The following is a 15,306-nucleotide window of genomic DNA, read 5'->3' on the forward strand; positions in this document are numbered from 1 at the left end:
ATCGGCAAGGGTAGACAATACATAATCAAGTAGATACTTTTTTTATTTATTCTAAAACATGTTCCTACTTATTTACTTTAAGCACGTTCAAGATTGCCATACATAAGATTACATTTTCTATGCTGGCAACACTACCGCACGAAGACATTTTATTTTTCAACGCGCTAACGTTTTTTTAAACTGTATGTCAAAACGCATTTACAAATCATTTTATTCGCAAATATAACCTGACAAATGATTTGTTTCCAATTTTCTCTACTTTCGGTGTGTACTTTATAATACAAAGTCGTCTCTTTTCGCTTATTTAACGAATTACTCGATATAACCCCTTCACTCACCTGTCTTGTCATTTTGCCGAATGTTAGGACGTTTTTCCTTGTTTTCTTTTTATGTTTAATGTCTCAGTTTTGTTTTATAGGTGAATTAAAATGAAATCCCAAGATGCTGGAAGCGTTGTAGCAGGTTCTGTCAAATTACCGCCTTCGGTTACGACGTTTTTGCAGCACAATAAGGACGAAATTGAAGGTACGATATGTATATTATTTTGTTTGATCATGTCACTTTTACTTGATTCTCTGCACAATATATTATTGATTGATCACTCTCTTATGATTTTCAGATGACAGTTTTACTACAGGAGGAATTTTACAAAATTCTCGCCTCGCTTGGCTATGTAACGGAGCTAAATTGATTGTAATAAACATACTGACAGGTCATAAAATTGCGGCATGGACATTCGGAGCAATTTTACGGTAAGTTTCTCCGATTGTAGCTGAATCTCAGTGTAGTTGTTATTTTTTATTTACAAAACGCATTGTTTTTATATTATTTTTAAATAAAGTAGCTTGTGTTTGAAAATAAGAATTAAGTGCCGGTGGGGTGGGAATATTAATTATTTATTTACTTATTCTCATTCTCATTTTTTTGTTTTTAGTCTATGGTTATTGGTCAATGGTTAAGTTATTTACAACTTGATATTTTGTTCTATTTTTAAATCTATAGAATCTTCTAATTAAAAAAGGAGCGAATGCAAATTAAATAGAATACCAAAATGTATATATATATATATATATATATATATATGACAAGCATACTTCTCGTTCTACCATACTTCTGTCTCATTATAGAAATACATACATTTTCACGCTAGCAACACTTAGCAACCAATTTCAAATATTTTTTTAAATTTTCTATTTCTGCCATATTGCTCTAGTAGGTACCTACTTGAGTCAAAATAAATATTATTTATTTAATAGTCTAAAGGTGGAGACTGACCGAAGCATTTCGTCGTAACGTAACACGTTACGATGCGAGCATTCAGGCAGTCAGTACACCGAGCTGAGCGCTCCATCCATAGTTTCGGATGCTCGCCGTGAGCGATGTTACGAGGAAATGCTCCGGTCAGTCTCCACCTTAATATTTATTTAATATGACCCTGGACTGGTACCTGAAGCGGAAGACTGATCACCTTTCCTTCTTGTATTTAAAAGATCGATCAAGATGACACTGCTTGTATATAATGCAGTGCTCTATGCATCATTGGGTGAGAATAAAGGTTAGAAGAAGACAAAAATGAAGTGCATGGATTTTGGAAATACTTGAATGCAAGAATAGCACTGAAATTAAATGTAGCAAAGAACAGCGGAAGCTAATCCGCTGCTTCACAATGGAGTCCTGGTACTAACCCTAATGTATAGATGTGAAGCATGGAGTTGGCAAAATAAGGATGAGAGTAGACTAAATTCAGTCAAAATGCAATCTCTCGATATAGGTGATAGATGTTTGAATGGTGAAACAAGGAAAGAATACATGGCTGATAAAGGGTGATTTTTTAAGCGCTATCACTTTAAAAAAAAAACACATTAAATTCAGAAAAATGCATGAAATCTTTATTTGTTTAGTAATTTAATGTTTAAAAATTATTTCATTCAAATGTTGACCGCAGCTGCGCCTCAAATGGTCCATCCGCTTAGTCCAATTTTGGCATACACTTTCCAACATTTCGGTCGGTACCTCTGGGAGTTTAATCGACCCACTGAAGCGGCTATTCGGGCTATTGTGACTAAATTTTGCACCAAATTTACATTGTTGGATATACCGACATACAGAGCTACCAATGCATCTAGAAAAAGTTACTGTTTGGTGCGGATTATGGGCTATTTTGAATGAGAGTTTTGAATTTGAAACAGCGATGATCAATTTCTAACGGCGAAGGATTGCGCATTCCAGGGAGCCGCAGTGGCGCGTGACGTGCGTGCAGGAGCTGTGGCCGCCGCTGCTGGAGCACACGAGTCAGCTGCTGGTGGGGCTGGAGGCGGGCGCGGGCGGCGCGCTGTGCGTGCTGCAGGCGCAGGGCTCGCGTGTGCTGCGCGCCGTGCGGCTGCCGGCCCGCGTGGCGCGGCTGGCCTGCGCGAACGCGCCCGGCGGCCCGCTCGCCTGCTTCTGCGGCGCCGTGCTCGTGGCCACGCACGGCGGCGCCACGCTGGCCCTGGACCTCAACAGGCAGAGCTGCCTGCAAGGTGAATATCATCAAGAAAAACAAAGGGTTAAAAAATACAATGTTTTTACATCTCAACATACATGAAGAAGAATTTGGAAGTCTGGGTATTATTTACTGACTGTAATTAGCCTATATAGCTTTTTTCACATTTTGAGTGTTTCCAACTAATTTGGAGCTATTTTTACATTATTTTTTGACATCTTAACATCGATGAAGAAGAATATCGAAATCTGGGTATTTACAGGACTTATGACCGTCATAGGCTGGTTTAACTTTCAAGAATTTGAATGGTGCGGTTGTCAATCATGACGAGAATTGGTAAATGTGACACGTGTGTAAAGTGATCACTTAAACTAGCCTATGACGGTCATTAGCTGTGTAATTTGCACAGACTTCCGTATTCTTCCTCATCTATGTTGAGACGTCAAAAAAATACTGTGGTCAGGTTAAACTCAAATGTGGTATTATACAAGTGTTATATTTTTATATTTAAATCATGTTATTCTACAAATTAAAATCAATAAATAAGTCATTATTCTATAGAAAAAATTATTTAATTTTACTCAATTTTCTATCACTTTGTACTTATTATCTGATCTGTAGTTAATAGTTATAAAAAATAGCGACATCTCAAGTGTGTAAAATACTATGTGAAATATTTTTGTCGCTTTTCATGAGTCAAAGGGTGTTATTGTATATTTTAGATCAGAAATAAACAGTAACATCCTTTGACAACATATTCACAGCGTAAATATTTCCTGTACTATATTTTATAATGCATAATTTATCTTAATTTTCCAGCTATTCACTACGCAAACAGCGGTCGGGAAGAACTCATACGTGACGAGCTAAATATGGCCAATGTGGTAGTCCTGTCAATAGATGACATAGATTTAATAGAAGAACAAAGAGCAATCGCCTGCGAGAAAGACGATCACATCGCCATACAAGTGAACGAGGGTTGCTTCCACAACCTGCAGTACATAATGCACAATCCCGATAACACGGTCAGGTTACGGGCGACCAGGGAAAGAGTCTTTGTAACGGACCTTCTGTATGTTCCGCAGCTAGGAAGCGTGTTTATCGCGTTCAATTTCGGCGCGTTCCAAATGTGGAATCTCATGACTTTGAAGCTAGAGTACACTTCGACACCTAACTCGGATGGCTTGCCGATCAGCCATCTTGGATTTTTAGTGAGTATTTTGTAAATTCGTTAATTATTTTTGCATTTTCTCCTTAATTATAGAGTAAACACATAATAAGTTTTGATGAATTTCCGCAATGTGTCTCAATTAGTATAATTTGCGTATATTTTTATTTGGAAACGCTGGATTATTGTGATACGAGTACTACAAATCAACTGTCATATGCTTTTTTATGAAATTTAAAGTTTTTTTAAACTCAATTAAAAATTAAAAATTTTATATGCATAAATTGCGTTTGCTGGTTTTACTGCATTACCTCATTTTAAAGTAAGGTGCCACTGAAAACTATCAATCAATATCTTATATATGGTCAATATTCTCCACCGAAAAGATAATTATATTTAGTCACGATTTATTTGTTTATTCTATTTTTAGGAGCCATGTGACGACCCGCGGGCCTTCTGCTATCTGTGGGTGGTATATTCATCCTTGGATCGCCACGAAGAAGGGTTTCCTCTTGCCGCTATGTACGCCCTGACTTATGAAGGGAAAACTGCTTTAAATGGGGGAGAATATCTTTATCAAGTGAGTCAAATTTATATTCATCATTTTGCCTATCCGAACCAAAGAAATAACATAAATCAATTACTGAATTATGTGTGTGATCTACGTGTTTCCCATATACTTTAGGAAAATTGAAGCTTAAGAGAAATTAAACATTCATTTAAAAGAAAACCAGCAATGTTCTTTAACCTTCCCCTCCCGGTGATATGCATTTACTACAACTCAAGTTTAAAAATGAGAATATCAGTATAAAATATTATAGATACGGGCTCAGAATTTTTTGCAATCCATGTAATACTACATATTACGTTATACATAAAAGTATAATAATATAAAGTTATTCATTTGCAGCGACAGAAATAAATAAATTGTAAAATAAATCAGGAATAGAATCGCCAATACACAGACGTTTTTCAGAGTATGCGTGCGTGCCGCACTTTAGGTAGGCGCACGCGGCTTCAGACTATCTCATTTTAGTTGCGTATAAGACGTCGTCCGGGATGGTTGTCTAGCTGTGGCGGATACTTACGATGTATTTTTTTTTCTTTTTCTTTTTAGGTATTTATCACAGCTAACATTACAAAATTGATACATTTCAACTTCAACTATAGTCAATAAAAGCAACATTTAGGAATATTCATATTTTTCCTGTTTTTAAATCACTTTTTCATATGGTGTACAAAATATATATCACCGAAATGCGCTGAAGTTTTTAACATCGTAAGGGAAGGGTTAAAAAGAAGGTTTTCTGTATCAGGGAAATTACATTACATTAGGCCAGATTTACATTGAGTCAGTAAATCTGGCCTAACACAAACACAAGGCAAGTCGGTGCTGACTTGTTACTGCTATTGTATAAATTGATTGAATGTCAGTACAACGCAGTTGACTTCAATATTCCTGGTGTTTATTTAAAAGTCAGTCCGCCATTTCATTTTATTTAAACATTTTATGTCTTCTCTTTTTATAGAATTTTATCACATGCAATCTGCGATTTAATATCGAGCTGTCAAGTTTAGAAACGTCAAATACAGCCCTTAAGCAAATGGTCGGAGGGAGGAGTTTGGCTTGCCATCCTATCACCATGTCCGCGGAGAAACCAGAAGATTGTGATGAATGTAAGTAGATTATATCATTTCAATTATATTTATTTTTTTATGGTTTATTAAATATATTTATTAATAATGTCTTTCATTTTAGGTTTATTAAATTTATGTCAGATTGTCTGGGAGTGTTGGACAGTGAGTGCAATAGCGCCAGTTCAATCTATGATGATAATATTTGACATTGATCAATGGTATAAAGAGCAAATGCCAGGTGAGGCCACCTTTCTCTCAATAAGTTTTTCAATATTTACATTATTTAATACATACATACATTCATGTATGGATTTGAAGCATCAAGTTGGCAAAAGAAGGATGAAAGTAGACTGAATGCAGTCGAAATGCATTCTCTCAGACGAATGTTCAGCATTGCAAGATAGATGTTCAAATGGCGAAATAAGGAAAGAATGCAAGGCTGAAATAAGTATTATTGATAAAATTAAGAAGGTGTTTTGAGATGGTTTCGACGGCCCCTACGTAAAGTACTCTATCTGCAAATCTGTTACTTTACAGGAGAGAGCTTAGAAGATTTTTTCAACGTATTCATTTTTATTTATTAACGGTTGAATCTGAAATTCTAAACTAGTATTATTCATTAAAAAAAAACGATACAATAATGTATTAAATCGTTTTATGTTTTGTCAAAATTAAGTAGTAAGCATTTTAGGAGGTCAGTTCATTTCGAAAATTCCATGTAGATAGAGTCTTATACACCTGAAAACTAGGCGTAATTGATTTTATATATTTTTTTGTTTGTTTATATTTATAGATAATGGCCAGTTGATAACATACACCAAATATCTCAAAATTGACAAACATGTGGTTAGAGCACTTTACGTAGGACACGTCGGTTTGGGCATGTGAGTGGAATGAGTGAAGAAAGAATAATAAAACAAATTTATGAGTAGAATGTGGATGGTAATTCAATCAGAGGTAGACCGAGGAAAACTTTGCATGACCAAGTATGTCAAATACTTGAAAGGTCTGTTTTGTCCGCCTCCGTATTGTAATGGTTAGCACGCTTGGCTACCGTACTAGAGGTCCCGGGTTCGATTCCCAGGAGGGGGGTTCAAATAAATATAAATGATTTTTTCACTCTAATATTTATTTAATATTACCTTGGCCTGGTCCCTGAAGCGCAGGAGTAATTACCTTGCCTTCATGTATGTAAGTAACGATCAAGATAACACTTCGTCAATATGATGCAGTGCTCTATGCACCATTGGGTGCGGATGAGGGTATGAATAAGAGAAGAAGAATTTATATAATATTATTATGTGGAGTAATGACATTAATTTGATGCACTGGAGCCAATTTTAATGTCTCTTTTTGTATATTTTGCAGATTGTACAGTTTTAGAAACCAATAGTTATTTATCAGTAGTCAATTTGGGGGACACCCTGTCCCACACGGCCAGTTCTTACCTGTGTGATGTGAGAATAAATGTGGAATCGTTGAATCCATATTTTTCCGTGCCAAGATTGGAGGAACACTTTCATCCCAACTCCCTCGGATACGGTAAGCTCATTTTTCTCTCATACATAAATTAAAAATCCCCATGAAGACAGAGTAAATTAATTTTTATGTTTTCCAATCTCTTATCATCTCAATCAATTCATATAGATCGGCGGAATGAATGCTTTAGTTAAAACTACTCAAAACTACAATATGTTGATAGTTTATTTTATTTTTGTGTGTCCAAATACTTCACAAATCTGGGTTTTCTACATTTAGTGTTTTTTTATGTCAAAAAGATGTGTCAGAAAAAAGTATATTTTATATGAATCCGCCTCCGTAGTGTGTATAGTGAATCCGCCTCCACGCTCGGCTACCGTACTGGAGGTCCCGGGTTCGATTCCCAGGGAGGGTCAAATAAATATAAGTGATTTTTTCACTCTAATATTTATTCAATATTACCCTGGACAAGGTATCTGAAGCGGAGGGCTGATCACCTTTCCTTAATGTTAATGATCAAGATAATACTGCGTTTATATGATGCAGTGCCCTATGCACCATTGGGGTTCAGATAAGGGTTTGAATGAAAATTATATGAATATTTCACCATAGATGAAAAAGAATATGGAAGTCTGGATATTTACAGAGCTTACAACCTATCATAGCCTAGTGATCACTATACGCGTGTAACATTCATCGATTCTACCCATGATTGACAACCTTACTACTCGAATTTCGGAAGATATATTTATGCTTCAATTGTCACCTTCTTTCACATGCTACTTCTCGGCACCATCTGCGGTTGAATTCAGTGAATTTTTTTAATTAGCAGACTTTATGAGCCGGATTTGTCAAAAAAACACGTGGACACACTCAAAATATAGTGAATAAATAACTGGTAAATAACAAAATATAAGTATAATTAAAATTAAGTAACAAAAGTAAAAAATAGTATGTAAAAAATAAACATTTCATTAAGGTCTCTGCTAATCAAAACTGCTTTTACCATCCGATTTTGTTGTAAATAAATCTCTTCCCAATCGGATTCACGTCATCTGAATGACTGTTAATAATTTATATATTTTTTCAGAATGCTATTGCCTGACAAACACAGACATAACGCGTTTATCCACGGTCGGGGTGCAGAGGCAGATCCTGGCGGCCATCAGCGAGAGCGGCCCTTCTGTCCTGCTGCAGCCCGCCAAGTTGTACCAGCAGTGCTTGTCGTGCGGACTACTTCCCCTCTATGTGGAGCCCAGATCCTCACTTTCCACACCCATTGTGAGATTCTATTTCTTAACCTTTTTCCTTTAACCGTCACCCATTGGGCATTAATAAGGTTACTCGCCTAATCAAGATGAACACTCGCACTTGCACTGTTATTATCTTCTTCTTCTTCTTCATCTTGTTCAAATAAAAGAGTCAAATAAATCAATTGGGGTGAAATAAATATACATATGTAATTTTATCAATCGAATATTTATTCAATATTACCCTAAACTGGTACCTAAAGCGGAGGGCTAATCACCTTTCCTTCAGTGCCCTATGCACCATCGGGTGTGGATGGGGGTTTGATGAAGTTTTTTTTATAAATATTATTGCTTTTGATTTTTTTTTTTTAAACTATATAAACTCTGAATAAAAATAAAATAACCTATTTTTAGTTTATTAAAAAGAGCATTAAGCGGTTAAAAGAATCATTGATTTACCAATGACTATGGATATATGTTAGCGCAATCATGGGGTGTGCCCACATAAACCTATACCGATCATACGATAACAAAAAGATCTACACCCTCTCGGACAGCCAGGCGGCGCTTAAGGCCCTAGGCTCCGTTGAGATAAGATCTAAACTAACCTATGAATGCATAGAGGCTCTAAACCGTCTGGGCGAGAGAATTGCGGTAAGGCTGGTTTGGGTACTCGGGCATTGTGGTGTCATGGGCAACAAAGCTGCCGATAAACTTGCGAGAACTGGTGCTGAGAGGCCACCAATGGGCCCTGAGCCCATATGCGGACTGACACTCAGCACTATCAAGTTTAGTCTAAAAAACTGGGCTTTGGGCAAGAGCCAAGAGATCTGGTCCAACAGCTCAGGGATGAAACACACAAAGGAACTGATCATGGGTTACTCGCGGAAATTCACCACAGAAGCTCTAAAGCTTAGCAAAAAACAAATAAGGATCCTAACCAGGACCTTGACAGGACAATGCAGACTGAGGAAACACATGACCAAAATTGGACTACATGACTACCCAGTATGCAGATTTTGTATGGAAGATGACGAAACGCCAATCCACATTCTCTATAATTGTGACGCACTCGCTCGCTAACGAAGTCACATCCTTGGAGGACCACTACTGGACTCCGAGAAGGTGAAGCTCCTACCACCAAGACAGGTCGTAAGTTACATGACACATGTAGGTCTTGAGAGTGAGCTGTGATACAGAGGGAGGTCACAATAGATCTAATATGGTCGCAGTGACATAAGGGATGCAAGATCCCATGACCTCTAAAAAAAATATAATATGTTTGTTTGCACGTTTTACAGGCAACACAGCGCCACACGATCCTGTCGGTGGCGCTGGAGGCGCGCCTGCTGCCGTTCCTGTCGGCGTGCGCACGCGCGTGGGCCACGGGCGGGCACAGCGCGGCGGGCGCACCGCTGGCGCTGCTCACGAGCTGGGCGTGGGCGCGCGCGCTGCGCCTCAAGGCGGGCGCCGAGGGCCTGGCGCAGCTGCTGTTCTGCGGGCAGGAGCTGGACGCGGGCGCGCGCCGCTGCCTCGGCTCCTGCACGCGCCAGCTGGCCGCGCTGGCCGGCCTGCTCGCGCGTGTCCTGCAGTCCTGCCAGGCCCTGATGGAGGAGCACGGTTAGAAAATTAAAATTAGTGTTAAATTTATATTTTTTTCTCGCACCCTTTGAATTGACCAGCTCTTGATGCCAGCCATTTTGCGTAATGGCAACAGTAAATGTCACACATTTATTGATTATGCGTTTAATTTGCAGAACTCCATAATTTACAATATAAATATTAAAATCAAACACTTATTTTTAGGTTTATCTATCTCTAAGTTGTATATTTTCTTTAAAAAAGAAATAAAAAGAAAATAAAAATCTGTGTCAGTCAAACTAGTGAAACGATTGTTTCTGTAGTTTGACGGTCAAAAATTTGTATGTTTTAAAAAAAAATCTTCATAAAATATACAACTTAGTAGACCCTAAAAATCAGTGTTTGATTTTAATATTTATCATATAATTGTCACAGGTTATAAAAACTGTAATATCTCTCATAAAACAATTGATTATTTCACGAAAACAATGCGTAACACTTCTAGACTGAGTACAATTGGAGAAATAGCTCCTGATATAATTCTAAATTAATCCACTGTGGAGTGAAAAACCTGAGACTAGATGAACTTATCGTATTCATATATGAGCGGCCATCTGATACTGGTGACAGAAACACGTTCTAATATGTGAGCGGACCACAAAGTGTTAAAATTCATTTGAATACATTGGATAATTCCATATTTTTTGGCTTTGAAATGAGCCCGACGAAGAAGGTAAAATACCCTTCCCGTCCTTAAGCATCAATCGACCAAACGGGTCGAAATACCTTTCCCATCCAAAGTGTGTTAAACTATTTGAAAAAAAAAATCCTCAGTTTTACACTGTTTTAAAATTCCATTGAAGGTTGTAGTAAAAGCGTTTTACTGTATTTATGTGATTATTGTTTTTTCAGCACTCAAGGAATTAAAGTTGCAACAGAATACTATACACATAGTCGCTCTGTATTACCAAGTCGTGCAGTGGTTCCTGAATGTTGGTCTCCTACCAGAGTTCGACATGGATCACATACATGAAGAAAATGACGAGCGATTACCTTACCCCATCCAATCTTTGATTCGGTATTATCAAAATAGGTAAATGCACTACAGATTTTACCAAAATGTTATACTTAAAAATATTAAAAAATATTAGTTTGTTTAACTTATTTACTATGGTTATTTGCAGACGATACAAGCTTCATTGTCTGAATGGAGAAAACCCGACAGTAGAAAATCTTCAGGACAAATTTTGTCCGCTTTTATTTATTGATCAATTCATCAAAATTGAATGCTTGGAAGAAAAACTGAAAGCGTAAGTTGAGCGGTTTTAAAAATATATAGTTTTTTTTTAAAATACTTTTCTTTCAGTAAAATAGTTATAGTGAATACATGGGGTGTTTCAAAAGAAAATTTGTATTTAACAAATCCATTAAAAAAAAGCCATCCATGGAAAAAAAATTATAATATATTTATTAAAGAACGTCATTTATTTATTAAAAATTGTACTGTCCAAATGTAAACCCTTGCGTTGGCGGCAGTCATTTAGTCGAACACCAACATTTCTAATGACGACTCGGCAGGTAAACTTCTTCTCTTTTGAAACACCTATAATCATTTCCATTATTCTAACTGGTAATCTTTTACGAAGCGTATTTAATTACACTGCCATCTGGTGACGCCACATTAGTTTCCCACAAACACTATCAGACAAATGCCGGTGATACCACGTTAGTATTGTGTGCAAAACTATCAAGATGCTACATTTTGAGTGTGTCCAAATACTTGTTCACAAAATCTGGATTATCTCCAATTACAGGAGTTATTTTCATTTTATTTTTTGACATAAAATAAAATGAAAATAATATGTCAAAAAATAAAATATCAAGATGCTGGTGACACTAACCAAAATACCCAATAGAGGGACGAGATTAAGATCTAATCATGAGATTAGTGAAACTTGCAGATTTATGATCTCCCAATAGCCTGGAAAAACTGGCAGTGACCACCGAAATGGTCTGAACGAGCCCTACGGGTGCCAAGCAAAAGACTCCCAATTATGCGTGTGGACAGCATAATGTTAATTAGTTTAGAATAGTTGATATTTATTTTAACTTATTATTTTTAGATTTTGGATGGAAGATGGAAGTAAAACTAAAGGTTTATACCCTCCGCCATCGCTGCATTCACTATTAAAAATATATCTCATACCTGAAATCAAAGAGGAGTATAAACACTATCTTGTACTCTACGTACTAGTGGACTATGCCACAACCTTCGATGACAATAGGTAAGACAATAGACCAGTGCATACAACTGTACAGAGTATCACAGTATACCGATATACATAATAGACTTTAATACTCGATACTGTCTTTTGGTTTTAGATATAAGAAAATAATAAGGCGTCTGATGCAGTTTCCCACTATGTTTGGATTCAGCAACACGGGACTGAAGATCACCGAAGCGTTTTGGCATCTAGATCACAGGGATTTTGATGTAAGCAACCTATACAGCAAAAACTTGCTAATTTTTTATTATTCTTAAATACTAGATAAATACAATCAAGTCCCCATAAGCTGCTGTGTAACATGATTTTTTTGCATAAATTATCAATATTTAAATCTTTTAATGAAAAAACAATACACAATGAAAAGAAAAAAATCAACAAAAGATATATACATTACATATCGCTCACTCCTTTCAAGAACGTCATATATTAAAAAACTTTAATTTTCAGGAGACCGTTTTTAAAGTTTAAGAATATAATGAAATGTATTAAAAATAAATATCAAGCCACTTATTGAATTTTTTACTGTACAACACATCTTTTTAGGTAAAACCTGAATGTTTTTTCTCCATTTGAAAAATATTTAGTATATTTTAAAAAATATTAATTAAAAAAATACCTTTTCTTCAAAATGCAAAAACAACACTTTCTGCCCTGTAGCGGGAAAATATTATGTTAAAAATATGCCGCTTTTGCTGGGATATAGTACATTTTCTGGGCATTCTGAAAACATGCACAACTGAAAATTGTCAATTTTTGATATATGACGTTGTTAAAAGGAGTGAGCGATATGTACATCAATCAGTAATTGTTAAAGTAAAAATAATGTTTTAAAAATAATAATTTATTGATAAAACAATAAATGCAATGAATGAAATACATGTTTAGATAATTTAAAATAGATAAATTTATCTTTTTTTTAAATGCTCTTATGATTTTTTTTTTAATTTCAGTCAAATTTGTCCAATCGATAGCATGTTCTATATGATAAAATTGTTCCAAAGAACCAGAATGTCATAATAATATTAAAATTAAAGTTCTGATTGATGAGTTTTTAATTTATGTGATAAGACACAAATAACATTTTCTGATTGTACCTAATCATCTTTAATTCTCTTCCTTATGATTTGTTTTGCCAATTCCAGTTTGCGCTGGTCCAACTGCAGAGCTTATTAGCGGGGGGTTGCTTGAAGCAGTGGCAGCACGATGTGGTGCTGTCATCCCTCCTAGCACAGAAAAAGACCCAGTCTGCGCTGCAGTACTTGCATGTACGTAACCCCCACGCCACCGTCACCACCGAAGGAATGCCAAATGAAGAGAACATCATAATCGACGATTGGCAAGCTTGTTGCAACCTCTACCTGTCCAGAGGTCTGGTGTTGGAGGGATTCAATCTGATAAAGGAATCGTTCAACGCCACGGACTCTGCCGATGTTAGGACACAGAGATTGCTCGTCTTTCTAGAAGGTAATTTCAGAAACTTTTTCTTTAAAACTGTTAAAAGTTGCCTTCCTTCTTCCCTTCTAACCCTTATCCGCACCCAATGGTGCATAGGGCACTGCATCGTATAGAAGCAGTGTTATCTGGATCATTAAATACACGAAGGAAAGGTGATCAGCCTTCCGCTTCAGGTACCAGTTCAGGGTCATATTAAATGAATATTAGACCGAAACATCACTAATATTTATTTTGACCCTCTTGGGAATCGAACCCGGGACCTCCAGCATGGTAGCCTAGCGCACTAACCACTACACTATGGAGGTGAAAAAGCGTTGCCAGATTAATAAAATTTCATATAAAATATATTTTGCGCTAATTATTGTTCTGTAATAATGCGACAATATAATAATACAACAACAATAAAAATTTCCACTTTTATTTTTATTATTTGACCAGTGACTGGGTTTCGTCATTACTGACATCATCAGACTGGTGGGAGGCTAGACATAATTTAAGTAATGTGTTATAATAATTACATATAAAATATGGTAAGGGTTTTAAGCAGCTATATTTAAATCCATATCTGTAAAAAAAAAATATAAAATCCTGCTTAAATTCATTACATTTAAATTTATTTTGTTAGAAAAAATATACAAAATCATGGTTTTCAACCCCTGCCCCAAAATAAAGAATTTTGTCTAGCCTCCCACCAGTCTGATGACGTCAGTAACAACGAAACCAGCTGGTCAAATAAAATAAATTAAAAATAAAACTATGTAGTTGTTGTTTTATTATATGATATGCAGTTCCACCAAGAAATGTCAGTACAAAACTTAAATCTATTAGTGTAACCATTCATTTATTACTACTGTTTAACTTAATTTATTCCAGGTTGTAGAAAAGCAGGTCTTCTCTCCAAAACTTTGCTTCTCCCACTTTCCCACAGTGAAGAAGACACCTTGACTAATTTTTTAAAAGCCCTCGGTGACCCGGAATCCAATAACCTTTTGGTTATGTACTATCTACAAAGATCAAGGTAAGCTGTTATATTTTTCCAACTTTTTAGTTATCCGCCTGCCATTCGTCATATTTTCATCAGTAAAAACCTGGAAAACTAATGATTGCCGTTGAAAAAAAAGGAATTTTTTAGTACATGTATTAGTCAGTACAACGTAATTTACTTCTTAACCAGTTTACTTTTGAAATAACCATTTTTACAATGAATAACACCAAAAATGTCAAGTCTTCTGATAACTGTTATTTTTTTTTATAATGAATGGATTTATATTTTATATTTTATTTCATTAACCTGTTAACCGGGCGGGACGCATAAATACATCAAACGTTAACAATATCGGGTACGGGTAGGACATATGAATACGTCCTTGAAATATATGTTTATTATATTATATATATGGACGTATATTTTTCGAACAACAAAGGTATTAGTCATCCATACATGTCTCGACATGAATTTAATGCACGGAGTGAATCAGTATTCGCACCCGTTACAAGTTGGGTAATTGGACAGCAGACCGCCCGGTTAACACGTTGTCGGCTCCCGCCGACACGGCATTTGCCGTTTTTTGCGGACTGTCGGTCAACTGCGGGACACGGCAAATGCCGTTTTTGTCGACTGTCGGTTGTCGGCGGGAAACGGCAATATACGGGTATGTTATCAGCGTGAAATAAAACGCGTTAAAGGGTAATCTGCTACCTGGGTGCTAGGCGATAGTCTGTTGACGTTATTTGAGATGCCTTGTCCGGATTGGCTAGTGTGTTGCTTGTAAAGGCATCGCCAGAAATCTAGAGATTTTATGCAATCTCAATCTCCAGTTTAGTTTGAGTCATTTCACGTATTGGACTATTTTTCATACCGCTCGCACTGTTTTGTTTACTGTTTGGTATTTTATTATTTGATATATTAGCATTGTATAGGGAATGATACCTCGGAGAGGAAGACTATTTTTTAGAGTTTACAAT

The 15,306-nt window shown here is 36.3% G+C and overlaps 1 protein-coding gene across 2 annotated transcripts in view; it reads left to right on the forward strand.

Annotated features, from left to right (window-relative positions):
• Positions 1–112: 112 nt before the first annotated feature.
• The window catches only part of LOC148314052 (uncharacterized), a 34,129-nt gene continuing 18,935 nt past the window's right edge, over positions 113–15,306 (forward strand). For both annotated transcript variants that reach the window (XM_088258045.1, XM_088258129.1), the window contains exons 1-17: positions 113–264; positions 419–525; positions 620–752; positions 2,230–2,519; positions 3,302–3,693; positions 4,081–4,230; positions 5,180–5,327; positions 5,410–5,526; positions 6,657–6,830; positions 7,858–8,048; positions 9,319–9,637; positions 10,511–10,691; positions 10,783–10,908; positions 11,722–11,883; positions 11,981–12,092; positions 13,029–13,350; positions 14,215–14,359. In XM_088258045.1, coding sequence (XP_088114171.1) covers positions 429–525; positions 620–752; positions 2,230–2,519; positions 3,302–3,693; positions 4,081–4,230; positions 5,180–5,327; positions 5,410–5,526; positions 6,657–6,830; positions 7,858–8,048; positions 9,319–9,637; positions 10,511–10,691; positions 10,783–10,908; positions 11,722–11,883; positions 11,981–12,092; positions 13,029–13,350; positions 14,215–14,359 — 3,059 coding nt within the window. In that variant the 5' untranslated portion in view covers positions 113–264; positions 419–428. The remainder of the gene's footprint in view (positions 265–418; positions 526–619; positions 753–2,229; positions 2,520–3,301; positions 3,694–4,080; positions 4,231–5,179; positions 5,328–5,409; positions 5,527–6,656; positions 6,831–7,857; positions 8,049–9,318; positions 9,638–10,510; positions 10,692–10,782; positions 10,909–11,721; positions 11,884–11,980; positions 12,093–13,028; positions 13,351–14,214; positions 14,360–15,306) is intronic.

The sequence above is a fragment of the Brachycentrus maculatus genome, unplaced genomic scaffold (assembly GCF_059751285.1).
Source record: "Brachycentrus maculatus isolate JH-2025_06_01 unplaced genomic scaffold, ASM5975128v1 h1tg000002l, whole genome shotgun sequence".
In the NCBI taxonomy this organism is placed as follows: Eukaryota; Metazoa; Arthropoda; class Insecta; order Trichoptera; family Brachycentridae; genus Brachycentrus; species Brachycentrus maculatus.